At 38.6% G+C, this 13,887-nt stretch overlaps 1 protein-coding gene across 2 annotated transcripts in view; it reads left to right on the top strand.

Moving 5' to 3' along the window:
• Positions 1-13,887, top strand: part of ADAMTSL1 (ADAMTS like 1) — a 1,105,223-nt gene that overhangs the window by 823,933 nt on the left and 267,403 nt on the right. For both annotated transcript variants that reach the window (XM_018051922.1, XM_005683638.3), the window contains 2 exons: positions 5,890-6,001; positions 9,708-9,846. In XM_018051922.1, the coding sequence (XP_017907411.1) occupies positions 5,890-6,001; positions 9,708-9,846 (251 nt within the window). The remainder of the gene's footprint in view (positions 1-5,889; positions 6,002-9,707; positions 9,847-13,887) is intronic.

Here is a 13,887-nt window from a genome sequence, read left to right as displayed (position 1 = left end):
TTCCCTTACCAGGCTATCTTTTCAGAAGCTACAGACTCAGTAAAAAGATAAGGACCTTCCCAGATAGAAGAGGGGGTTTTTTTAGTCATAGTCCTTTTTCTGGAGAAGGCAATGGCAACCCACTCCAGTACTCTCGCCTGGAAACTCCCATGGATGGAGGAGCCTGGTAGGCTGCAGCCCATGGGGTCGCTGAGGGTCGGACACAACTGAGCGACTTCACTTTCACTTTTCACTTTCATGCATTGGAGAAGGAAATGGCAGCCCACTCCAGTGTTCTTGCCTGGAGAATCCCAGGGACAAAGGAGCCTGGAGGCTGCCATCTATGGGGTTGCACAGAGTCGGACACAACTGAAGCGACTTAGCAACAGCAGCATTCTTTTTCAGAACATTGGACTTAGCTCCTGTGAAAGCAGCTAAGGCACATTTATAAATATTCAATTTGAACTATTTTTAAAATTTAAGAAAGCCATATTAGCAGAAGAAAAAAGTGATGAGTGAGTACTTAAGCCATCAAAGTAGCAAAAATGCACTACAGAATGGGCTTCCCAGGTGGCACTAGTGGTAAAGAACCTACCTGTCAATGCAGGAGACATAAGAGATGTGGGTGCAACCCCTGGGTCGGGAAGATCCCCTGGAGGAGGGCATGACAACCCACTCCAGTATTCTTACTCCTCGTGGACAGAGGAGCCTGGTGGGCTATGGTCCATATGGTCACAGAGTCGGACACAGCTGAAGCAACTTAGCACACACACGCAGGCACTGAAGCATAGTAACCCAATCATCATACTCAGAACTAAGAACAAGAACACTGATTCACAATTCATATACTGACAAGTAAAGAACAGTTATTTCCTAGAGAGGATAATTTTCTAAATGCATTACATTTTCATAGTTGGGGAATTTGATTAGAAAGATTGATAGCATAATTTTTGCCTAAGTACTCTAAGGAATAGAAAGCTGGTGGTTTCTATTTGCAAAGTTAGGATATTTAAGGAGAGATGACACCTTCATATTTCTTTCTGGACAGACTTAAGCATGAAAGTGAATGTGAAAGTCGCTCAATCATGTCTGACTCCTTGCAACCCCATGGACTATACAGGAATTCTCCGGGCCAGAGTACCGAAGTGGGTAGCCATTCCCTTTTCCAGGGGATCCTCTCAACCCAGGGATTGAACCCAGATCTCTCATGTTGCAGGCAGATTCTTTACCAGCTGAGCCACAAGGGAAGCCCAAGAATACTGGATTGGTAGCCTCTCCCTTCTCCAGCAGATCTTCCTGACCCAGTAATCAAACCTGGATCTCCTGCATTGCAGGCAGATTCTTTACCAACTGAGCTATCAGGGAAGCATAACCCCATACATAATTCAGCATCCCCCAAATTGTTTTTATTAAAGGCGAAACAATAGGCAGGGCTCCTAAGCAGAAATCACATACACGAAGTTATGAGAGTTCACTTCATGAAGTACGTTTACAGAACTCTCATGTGTATTCTTCTCTAAGGAAATACTTCATGCATAGGGCAGCTTGACTTTGAAATATGGTATCCACCCTTTCCTAGTTCATGATGCTATTTGAGAGAAAAAACACTGAATAGAAATTTTGAAATAGTGATGACTATAATTAAGTACCCAAATAAAATGAACAGATAGTAAAAGCTACAGATACTTGCTACAAGCTAATGTGATAAAGATAGACTTTGTGGAATTTGGGCAGCCTGTGAATCTCAGGTAGGATTGAAATCATCATTTCCTTTCTCTCATGGAGGCTGAACTTTGGCAAATGTTTAAATACAGATTGATTTCACCCTACCACCCAGCCTGTCTCTAGATGGCCACCCCATACCTGTCCACCTGTGTTCATACAAAGGGAAAATCATTTTTGTAAGCCAAACATTCTAGAGAGGAAAACAACAAATTAACTATGGGGGAAAAAAAGAAGCATGTAATAAGTAGTAATTAATTTTCCTACCCAAACTTTACAGATAGTGATTCCTCCAATAAATATGCTCCTTTATGCCAGTCAATTCCACTGTACACTGCATTTCTCATTGAGTTCCCCACCTTATTTTACCAATGGTACAGCTAGCTTGAAGACAGAGTCAGAGAACCAATTCCTCACCTTTCTCTGACACTGAGAATGGCAGGCCCCTGTCCAGTCCTGCCTCCTCTGGCTCCACTCTGCTCAGTTCTTCTCTGTCCTCCTTCTCCATATGAGCGCCAAGACCAGCCTCCCATTAAACCTTAGTTTGCCCTGCCTCAGCATCTTAGTCCTGACACATTGCTTCCGCCTCTTTGTTCCTTAGCCAACATTACAGTTATTATTTCTAAAGAAGCATCTCTGATCCACTACCCTACTCAAGTACTTTGGGGAGTAAATCCATAACCAACATCTCTCATGCAGCCCTGAGCCAAGGGCCTGTGGGCTGAGCTGTTATCTGTATCTCCCAGTACTGAGGTCTGGCTTCTAGGAGGACTAGAAAACACTATGGGAAGTGTAAAAATAAAGTTGGGTGCTAACATTTTTTTTCAGTATTTTTACTGAATAACCTCGAATCTTAGCATTTCCAACTGTTAAAACAGTGGAAAAACTGAGTCTATGTTTTATTCCAATAATAACTAGCATTTTTATAAGCCCTTTCTGCTACTATCCTATTTAAAGCGATAGCTTTCATAGGAAGGCAGAAAGTACTTTTGGGCAAGGGCTATGTTGTAACAATCTGCTTCTTTTTATGAATTTTATCAACATAATCAATTTTACCAACATTTTATGGACAAGAAATGATTGGCAACATCTTCAAGAAAACTTCAAGATGTACATAAAAAAGTAACCTTTATTGAATGCCTTTGTGGTGTGCTTAGTTGCTCAGTCATGTCCAACTCTTTGTGACCCCATGGACTGTAGCCTGCCAGGCTCCTCTGTCCATGGGGATTCTCCAGGCAAGAATACTGGAGTTGGTTGCAATGCCCTCCTCCAGGGGATCTTCCCAACCCAGGGATCAAACCCACATCTCCCACATTGCAGGCAGCTCCTTTACCATCTGAGCCACCAGGGAATGCCTCAGTCTACTGTATTTTAATTTGGGGATGTTCTGGCAGTTTGTGCTAAGTCGCCTCAGTGGTTTCCAACTCTTTGCAATGCCATGTACTGTAGGCTGCCAGGCTCCTATGTCCATAGGATTCTCCAGGCAAGAATACTGGAGTGGGTTGCAATGCCTGCCTCTAGAGGACCTTCCTGATCCAAGGAACAAAACTGCATCTCTTATGTCTCCTGCATTGGCAGGTGGGTTCTTTACCACTCTTGCCACCAAATTCTCAAGAAGCTGTAAGGCTTCCAAGAATTTGTCACAAATAATAGTTTGCAATTCTGAAAATGCTTGAAAGGACCATAATCAGTATCATCCATTGGTTGGTTCATTCATACATTCATTCAGCAATTATTTGAATACCTGCTGTGTGCCAAGCACTGTGGATGATGCTGAAGAAAGAAGAATATGCAAGATGAATGTACTTGCCTTTGTAGAGTTTACAAATGGAAGAGAAAGGCAATAGAATGACAACTATATCAATATTAAGTATTTGTAGCCAGCTAAGTGAATATTTTGGGGGGGCTCCAAAATCACTGCAGATAGTGATTGCAGCCATGAAATTAAAAGATGCTTACTCCTTGGAAGGAAAGTTATGACCAACCTAGACAGCATATTAAAAAGCAAAGACATTACTTTGTCAACAAAGGTCTATCTAGTCAAGGCTATGGTTTTTCCACTGGTCATGTATGGATGTGAGAGTTGGACTATAAAGAAAGCTGAGGGCAGAAGAATTGATGCTTTTGAACTATGGTGTTGGAGAAGACTCTTGAGAGTCCCTTGGACTGCAAGGAGATCCAACCAGTCCATTCTAAAGGAGATCAGTCCTGGATGTTCTTTGGAAGGAATGATGCTAAAGCTGAAACTCCCGTACTTTGGCCACCTCATGCGAAGAGTTGACTCATTGGAAAAGTCTCTGATGCTGGGAGGGACTGGGGGCAGGAGGAGAAGGGAACGACAGAGGATGAGATGGCTGGATGGCATCACCGACTTGATGGATGTTTATTTGAGTGAACTCCGGGAGTTGGTGATAGACAGGGAGGCCTGGCATGCTGCAATTCATGGGGTTGCAAAGAGTCGGACATGACTGAGTGACTGAACTGAACTGAACTGAACTGAAACAAGCAGTTAGATATCCTGTATCTGACACATGAGACTGAAAAATACTAATCTGTAGGCAATGCTCCCCTTCTGTGAAAGACAGGGTATTGCTTCAGCTGTTTTGGCTTTAAAGTAGGGAATCGTATCACTGTTTGTTCTAATCAGGAAAAACTGGGATGCTCCATGGGTCAGAATCCTCACATAATGTGAGATATTCTATAGCTTTCCTCTCATCTTTGCCCTTTGCAATGCTCCCAGATTTTCTGAGGAACATCTCATATTCTCATCCCAGTGCCAAAAACTGATACAGGGGTTAGCACCTGATCCTTCTTTCTTTGTACCATAGGTGCTTAATCGTTTCTAAACTCAGTAGCAAAAAATAAAATAAAATAAGGCTATCTTAAAAAAAAAAAAGCTGAAGCCCAAACCCATCAATTTCTCCTAGTAAAGGGCAGTTGGAACAATGCTAAGCTTGAAAACATTAGCAAAGACGTATGGGATGCTAATCTGTGGACTGTTGCTCCTCTAACTGCCAGGATGGACTTGGAGTAGTACGTGGTCCACCAGACTTTCCATGGACCTTCCTTTAATGTAAGAAATAGCCCAAGCCTTGCCTTTGCCCAACTGTTCAAATACTGTGTGTCATTTGTCTTTGTAAAAGCAATGCATTGTTCCTGTTGGTTACTTTTCCTTCTCTTTCAGTTTGACTTTGTTTCCTCAACCTTGCATTTTTCAACTATTAAAGAATTATTAATAGTTTGAAAGAACTGCCTCACATTCCCCTCTTTTAAAAAAACAGAAGAGCTATGATTTCCATAAACACCTGTTTTGTTTGAAATAAATGCTTTTGTAATGTAAGGTGATGCTTTTCAAAATTTGGCTTCTGAACTCTCTACATTTAAATTGCCTGCATCTCTGGGCTTGAACTCAGGAATTTACATTTCGGTGAGCTTCCCATTGGTAACTTTGCACATTAAGATCTATCAGTCACTCAATTGCCAGGAAATTCCCAGTATGTTTCAGAGTGAGATAGTGATAGTGAAGTCGCTCAGTCGTGTCTGACTCTTTGCAACCCCGTGGACTGTAGCCTACCAGGCTCCTCTGTCCATGGGATTTTCCAGGCAATAGTACTGGAGTAGATTGCCATTTCCTTTTCCAGTAGATTTTCCCGACCCAGGGATCAAACCCAGGTCTCCCACATTGTAGACAGACGCTTTACCGTCTGAGTCACCGGGGAAGTCTCAGAGTGAGAGGAACTACTTAATTCTTTAGCTCTTTATTTCTCTTGAACAGTACCTTTAGTGTTTTTGAAGCAGATTGCATTTATAATTTTCTTAGAACAAATTACCTATTTCTGAACCTACATTGAAAAATTCATATAATTTTACCTGTTGTACCAGAGAGGGTGAAAATAAAAGAGGGTGATGGAGTCAGTGGCTTGGGGTACAATCTTGCTAGAATCACATGTTGAGACCTTGTTCTGTGGCCGCAGAACTGAAGTGATGATAGTGATGGTTTCTGCAAGGACCATTTGCTGGTTAGATGGTAAGATGGGTGATGCTGCCATTGCCCCTTCTCTCCCAGTGTGGTCCTTGACACAACCTGAGACCATCATCACTACCACACATCCTTGTCCAAGCTACAAGGAGCCCAGAGGGCACCCCTCCATCACACTAGTTCCTGTGCTTTGCCATTGTCTCCTGCAGATCCGCAGCTCGGGGCCCGAGAACAGTACAGTCCAGTTCATCTTCTATCAGCCTATCATCCACCGATGGAGGGAGACGGACTTCTTTCCTTGCTCAGCAACCTGTGGAGGAGGTAATGGTGTTCACTTAGTCTAGAAGCTCTTGGCATCCATGAGGGAAGACTCAGCTTTTAAAAACAGAGTTGCTTTAGCATATGGAAGTGCTGTGTGGACCAGATTCTTTCATCTCAATGGGGCCAAATCCTGAAGCCTTCCCATGAGGTCAATACCTCAGTCTAGATGCCCCATGCATGTTTTCTGGCCATAGAGTCCCATCAGAGGAAATAGTCTTTCCTTCTTTCCTTGATTCATTATAGTTCAGAACAAGCAATATCATAGCCTGGCAACAACTTAGTCTGGAGGCAGTTCTGCTCATTTGAGAACAAACTATTCCTCTGGCTGAAGGAACTTATCTATTCAGGAAACAGATGAAGACTGTTTGTCAGGTCTTCTACATCACACGATGTATCCAAGAAGAATCAGAGATTAATTTAAACAAAATAGTTTACTACTAGGAAAAAAAAAATCAATGCACTGTAGACTTAGGCTCAGTTATTTTTCAGCTCTACCCCATCATCCGTGCAATAAAAGGAATGCCACTTGCCTTATTTATACATTAAAACACATCTCTCCTGAAAAGTTACCAGATGAATTCCCATCTCTGCTCCTTCATGTCTGTAACATGAACAGCATTTTGTGTTACTGGAAAAGGTCCCCTCCCCACCTCTTTTCTTTAATGGTTACTTAAATGGCTACATAATAATTTACGTTGATTATTTTACAATAATTTATTTAACTATATACTTACAGAAGATCATTCATTTCGTTTAAACTTTTCTTTTATAATGTAATGAATAGCTTAATACCTAAGTATTTTTCTCCCTTCATATTATTTGCTTGGACTAAACTCTTAAGAGTTTCAGAATTTTTGTGGCTATTGGCATATGTTACCAGAATTCTTTCCAGAAGGGTAATCAGCAGTCTATGAATATTTTAGTTTCATTGCCAAGTGAGCCAGTATTTGTGGAGTACCTTTTTGAAAATTTTGGTAATTTAACAGTTATAAAATTGTATGTCTATTCCTTTAAAAATGAGCACATGAAATAAATTCTAGCTCCATCTTCATGAAAGCCTGTTAATTGGCACTGTTTAAGTAACTAATCCACACATGTATAGCTGTATTATTTTGACAAGAAAAAAGGATAGTACCTCAAAATGGAGACAAATGACTATCCATTAATTCTCATAAAACTATAAGAACATATAAGTCATCTTCAGCTGTGTTACCTATGTCTATATAATGTGAACAGTTGAAAATGAGGTTTTATAGAGCAGTGTTAGATTTTACCTTAAAAATAAGTGCTTTCCTTTGATTGTTACATAATTATTAATTCAACATTTTAAACATTTCAATAAAATAATGTTTCCAGTCGCTCTATCTGTGCTACATAGAAAATTACTTTAAGAAGAAAGTGCCAATTACTTTGATGTTTATGGGAATATGTTGTTTTGATATACCTGTTAATGACTAACACAGGAAGCAGTTTCAAAAACAGAAACCTAAGAAATTATTTTTCTTTTTTTTTTAAATAAAAACTGTGTTTTGAGAGAATAGCAGTTCAATAATAGGCCTGTTGTGATAGTTTCACGTAGGGCTGCTGTTGGAGTGCAATTACAGTAACCTTGATAATGGCTTACTATATAATAAGGCAGTTGATGTTAGAGTCATATATAAGTCAAACACTTTGGGCTTTATTTTCCTCACATCTAAGTGAAGAAGTAGAACCAGCAGCAGTTCACAAATGTGTTGAGCTCTCAAACCCTTTCTTCAAAGGAAATCGTATTAGGAAGCCAGATAAAGGAACATTGCTCAGAGATCTGAAGGACGTAGAAACCAGCCTCTGGCAGCTCATACAGTAAAGGATCTGCCTGTAATTCAGGAGACCCAGGTTCAATCCCTGGGTTGGGAAGATACCCTGGAGGAGGGCATGGCAACCCACTCAAGTAATCTTGCCTGAAGAATTCCATGGACAGAGGAGCCTGGCTGGCTATACAGACCATGGGGTCATAGAGAGTCGGACACGACTGAGTGACTAACACTTCCCTCACACTTCATGGACCATAGTTCGAAAATCTCTGAGGAAATGATCTCTGAATTCCTTTATATGTTTCTAGTTCCAGATTCAACTAGTTGAATATTTTGCTAAGTCTTAAAAATTGCTACATCAAATACCCTGTGAAACTTTAGAAAACACAATTACCTGACCATTTTGGTCCTTCATTTCATTTTTGTTCCAAGTTTTCATTTCACACACTCTAGAAGAGCTTCCCAGCTGCATTTTTAAGCTGACAAATTATGGTTTTTAAAAATCATAATCTCACATTCAGTGTTTGCTTACTGCTTGTGCCCGCATTTTACTACATGATAAAATTCTATCCTTAAGTAGAAATGGTTTTCTGGAAACCTTATAAAAAAATTAGCTTGTCATCAGATTATCTGCTTGAAGTATAATGTAATTGAAAAACAGAAGTATATTTACTTTTATAAAATATCATTTTGCTTTTCTATTTTCTTATGAGACAAAAAAATAAGTGGAACATATGTTTTTAGCCATTACTTTCCATACTTTTTATCCTTACAGTAAAATTGTTAAAAGCTCTTCATTTAGGTCTTTAATGAACAATTAATTTTTGTGGGTGGTCTGAGAACACAGCCTCAAGTCAGGAAATCTGGTTTATAAGTCTCCCTCTGATTTCCTGAACTCTTTTGCAAGACTTTTAACCACTCTAAATCTGACTTTCTAACACATGTTTAACAACAACAGTATTCAACTGCTGTCCAGGGGGAATATATTTTGGAGCTGATGAGGGTTAGACTGATACAAAAGCCCTAACTTTAAAAAATACTCTATGTACGTTTACTTTTCACCCCAAGAATCTAAGTCTTCATCACCATACCACCAGAAATTCACAGGACAAAAAAGAGGCAGGTAGGAAAAGTAATACATACTTTGAGTAGGATTCATATTATTCAGCAGCATAATTTCTTTTTTTTTTTTAAAAGGATTTCTCTAAACAGTGGAAATTTGCACATGTAAATCAAGAAATATTGGCTACCCAGTTAGAAATGGCAAAGGATTTTGAAACAAAAATTGGACAGTAGGAAGTTTTTGGTTTTGTTTTGGTTGTATAGGAAAACTTGAGCTTTCATGATGGCTGCTATTTAGGTCTTAGTCATCAACTTACATCCATTCAATCCCTTCCGGTTGAATTTAGGCAAAGGAAAACACTTGTTTCCAGGTAGGTAGCTGATTCTATATTATGGGTCACCACTGACCAAGAGGAACAGTGTTGGGATTAATTTTTTTGTTTTAATTTGGGAGTTTATTCACCCTGATGCCCCAAGTACAAGGGAGGCAGTTTTGCATCCTTACATGAGATGGTTTGTAAATAAGTATCTTTTGGATACAGAATTCTATGTTAGACTTTCAGATTATATAAAGCAAATTAATAAAAATAGTTCTTACAGTAGTGTTATAGCTATACCCTTATGTAGTTCAAACCCTATGGTATCATTTAATTATTAAAACTTGAGTGGAAAAACGTAGCATTTGAGGCCTGTAAAAATTAACAAGCCTTCCATTTATCTCTCTTTGGTCCTGGAAATGACTGGAGCACTGGGAAAGAATTTTCATTAATATGAGATGGACAAAATAGCCTAAGGGAATACACTGCATTGATGTATACATTGAAACTTGCCCGAATGGCTTGATACCACAGGTTACCAGCTAACATCGGCTGAGTGTTACGATCTTCGGAGCAACCGTGTGGTTGCTGACCAGTACTGTCACTATTACCCCGAGAACATCAAACCCAAGCCTAAGCTTCAGGAGTGCAACTTGGATCCTTGTCCAGCCAGGTCAGTCACATTTACCAGTTTATTTACTGTAAACATAAATCAAGTTCAAATAAGCTTCTTGAATTAAAAAGCGTTTAGTTTAAAATAAGTAAGTGCTGCTGCCCGGTGTCCATTCTTAGTCATGGGTTATTAGGACCCCTGCCTCTTACTCTTGCTGCTGTAGAATGCCACCGCAGGGTCCATGGGTTTTCCATTGGTAGAGCTGCAAGTAAAGCACTCTGCAGAGACATTTTCTCTTCTGATTTCATTTCATTCCGGTTACTTGTTTCTACTCTTAACAAACGTGATGGTACAGTGTTCTCAGGATTCTTTTTAGCCTGTGGTGGGCCACACCAATGAACTAGAATAAAAATCAGCCTTAGAACAGTTCTTCCACATTTAAATAAGCTCAGCCTTTGTTGAATAGAAAGCAGGGCTTATTTCTAATAGATTTTTTTAAAGATCTTTTTAATTAGAAGCCCTAAAGAAACACTTGACACTTGCCACATATGTTTACTTTGGGGAAACCATAGTTGGCCCTCAGTTATTTGCAGGATCAATAACCAGACTGATGAATGAAATATTCCTGATGATAAGTAGTCATAGAAGTATGGGTCAGGAATCTGTTCATGGTGAACATTTGCCTTTTTAATTTCAATACTTCCTGGGCATTCTCTTTGTTAATATGGCTTAGTCATCCTCAACAAGTGGGAGAGGATGTATGAAAACTCTTCTCCTACAAAACTTATCATGTAGAACAAAAGATAGGGAATCCTTTCCTAGAGCCTTGGATTTCTGAGGAATACCTCAGTTATTTTTTTTTAAATCATAGCTTACTAATTATATATTCATAAAATTTGAATAGATGGACTACTACATGAGCCAAGTGGATGAAAATTACTCTACCTTTGAATTGTAGGCAATTTGAGTTTTTGTTTTCTGCTGTTAATTTTCTAAAGTATATTTTCTTGTATTCTTTCTGCCTCACATTCAGAAATTCTAAATTCTACATGTGATATGAAATATCTAATATTAATTTACTCATAGAAATCATATTATCTAGCTGGTAAAAGTGAACTCAAAATAACAGATTTTCATTAAAGAAATAGAAGAATAGATATTTTATAAGTATATAATTTAGGTGAAGTTTAATTTTGCTTCATATTCCACCAGAAAATTACATTTTAAAGATTGGCTATGGTATAAAAGCTAAATGAGGTGTGAAAATTTTGCTTGGACCTCTTTATTTTGGAAATATTAAGGATATGAGGTATTTTTAGCCAAGATAATTCTAACTCATGCAATTCAACCCTAGTTTAAAGTTTTCTAGTTATTACATGCATCTTTATCCATATCTATACCAGGAGGACCAGTGACTGAAAAGCATAATTATCTCAATTCAAACAGTTTGACTTAGCCATAGAGAGATTTTGAAGCTTATATATAGTTACAAGAAAATTTATGTGTGTATTTCTAGGAGAAATGAAGGATTCCCCTCCCATAATTGCAAGTAAAGCTTTTCCCCTCTACTCAAAAAAAAAAAAAAACTTCAGTGAAGAGATGGTCATGAAAAACAGCTGTGAAATAAAAGTATTTTTTAACAATTTTAAGAAACATGTTTATAATCAGAAAAAAATCCACTCATTTTTTTCTGGTTTCTGATTTTTACCCATCTTCTGTTGGAGTAATATTTTTGGCCTATTTCTTATTATTTAAGAGCAAAAGGCCATTCTACATTGAAGGAATTTTGTAAAATTGATGCTTTTTCTATGTCTGTGTTATTTTAAAACATCTAATACAGCACATGTATAAATGTTGGGACAGGTGGCTATTAAAAAAGAGAGAGAAGTGGGAAAAGGAGAAAGGAAAAATAAGAAGTGAATGTCAGGATGCTGCTTTTTTATTACAGAGGTAATTAAACAAAGCTGTAAAAATTAAGACTGAGCAGAAAGAAAAGTTTAAGAGGAAACTGCTTTAGGAAAGGTAGATACTGTAGTCTGAGGGTAAGATAGTGCACAATTGCTATGAAATTCACTGAACTCATTTACACACCTGGGATCAGAGCAACCTTTCTGAATTTCAAGAGAAAATAAGAAGTGATAGTCCGAGAAAAGGAGTTAAAGAAACTCAATAAAATAAGTCTGCCTTCCCATCAGACATAGCAGAATCAAGCACTCAAGGAACTGTTTTCTAACTATAGATTTAACTGCCTAATAATGATATTAAGGGCTTCCCTGGTGTCTCAGATGGTAAAGAATCTGCCTACAATGTGGGAGATGCAGGTTCAATCCCTGGTTTGGGACGATTCCCTGATGAAGGGAATGGCTACCTACTCCAGGTATTCTTGCCTCGAGAATCCCATGGATTCTCCCGTGGACAGAGCAGCCTGGCAGATTACAGTCCCTGGGGTCGCAAAGAGTCAGACAGGACTGAGCAAGTAACACTTTCACTTTTCTAGTGACATTAAACCAACACCTTTGTTGGTGACAATAAACTAACCTCTTTGTGTCCAAACTTAGAAGCCCCTAAAAGGGAAAACACAAGATGTATTTAGAACAGATAAAGTCTCATATTTTGGAATATCAAAAGAAACTTATTAGTCATTGAGATAGATCTTTACTTTTCCTGTAACATACTAGGATTGTGAGCCTCTTATTTGAAAGTAAAATCCCATTTAGGTAGCCACATTTATTCCCTGTCAAGATTGGGAAGTACCATGGACAGCAAAAAGACCCTTCTGAACCTTATTTTTCTCACCCACTAGTGGGGGTGAGAACGTTATTTGTTGCATTAAGTTAGTGATTTTCCAACTGTACCTATAAGCTGTTGTTCCATGGAGTTGCTTCATTAAATTTCATTTTATATATTTCGAAGTATAATGGCACCCCACTCCAGGACTCTTGCCTGGAATATCCCATGGATGGAGGAGCCTGGTGGGCTGCAGTCCAAGGGGTTGTGAAGAGTCGGACACTGAGCAACTGAGAGACTTCACTTTGACTTTTCACTTTCATGCATTGGAGGAGGAAATGGCAGCCCACTCCAGTGTTCTTGCTTGGAGAATCCCAGGGACGGGGAAGCCTGGTGGGCTGCCGTCTATGGGGTCGCACAGAGTCGGACACGACTGAAGTGAATTAGCAGCAGCAGCAGCAGAAGTATATTTAAACAATAACTCAAAAAAAGTATACTCAAACATAAACTAATCTTAACTTGTTCAGGCTAAACTAAATTGTAAAAATTGTTGTAGCAACAGTAAAAATATTTCACTACCAAAGGAAATACTTTTTGCCCTCATTGTTAAATTCTTCTATTAGGATCTGTTTAAATATCCTAAGATTAAGGTGAACTATAAAAATCATTAGCATTAGCAACTGCTTCTATGGAATAAGAATTTTCTCATTACTACACATATAAAACCAAAATAACTCAGAAATAAACAGGATGTGATAACCATTACTATAACCCTTAATGCCCAATTTTTCTGTTTACCAGAATAGCCTCACTGTTCTCATTAATTTGCTTTATAATTAGTCAATGTTATACATTTGAACTAATGAAAGACATCACTTACTCATTTCACTCACCAACAGCATCCATAGATCTCCATGGTTGTAGATGGATTCATCTAGTCGTTCTTGGGGCTAAAGAGATGGTTGACATATAACCTATTCTTTCCAAAATAATTTTTATGTTTTCATGGCTTTTTTCTGATTTCTCATGCACTAACTCAGAAATTTTGATAAGTTAAAAGATTTATGAAAACAATAAAATTCACTAATAATTTCCAGTTGCCACAGATAATCCAGTTTTATCTGTAGCTCATAACATAGGTAAGGATATTCTTATATGATAGACACTTAGAATTCAGTGACTTAGCATTCTTGGTTTCCATTATTCAAAAGCAAGCCCGAATGTTTGTGATGTGTAGTAACTTGACATTTTGCTGAGACAGGAATTTTAATTCCTCTCACTGTATGACCAACAACTGAGCTTACCTGGGGGCCAGCTGCTCCATCCCAGAAAAGCTATATTGCTCTCTGCTGGTGTCGTTTATACGGTCACTTT

This window comes from Capra hircus, chromosome 8 (assembly GCF_001704415.2).
Source record: "Capra hircus breed San Clemente chromosome 8, ASM170441v1, whole genome shotgun sequence".
In the NCBI taxonomy this organism is placed as follows: Eukaryota; Metazoa; Chordata; class Mammalia; order Artiodactyla; family Bovidae; genus Capra; species Capra hircus.
The sequence above is the reverse complement of the archived record's forward strand: the minus strand, read 5'-3'. Positions and strand labels throughout refer to the sequence as shown.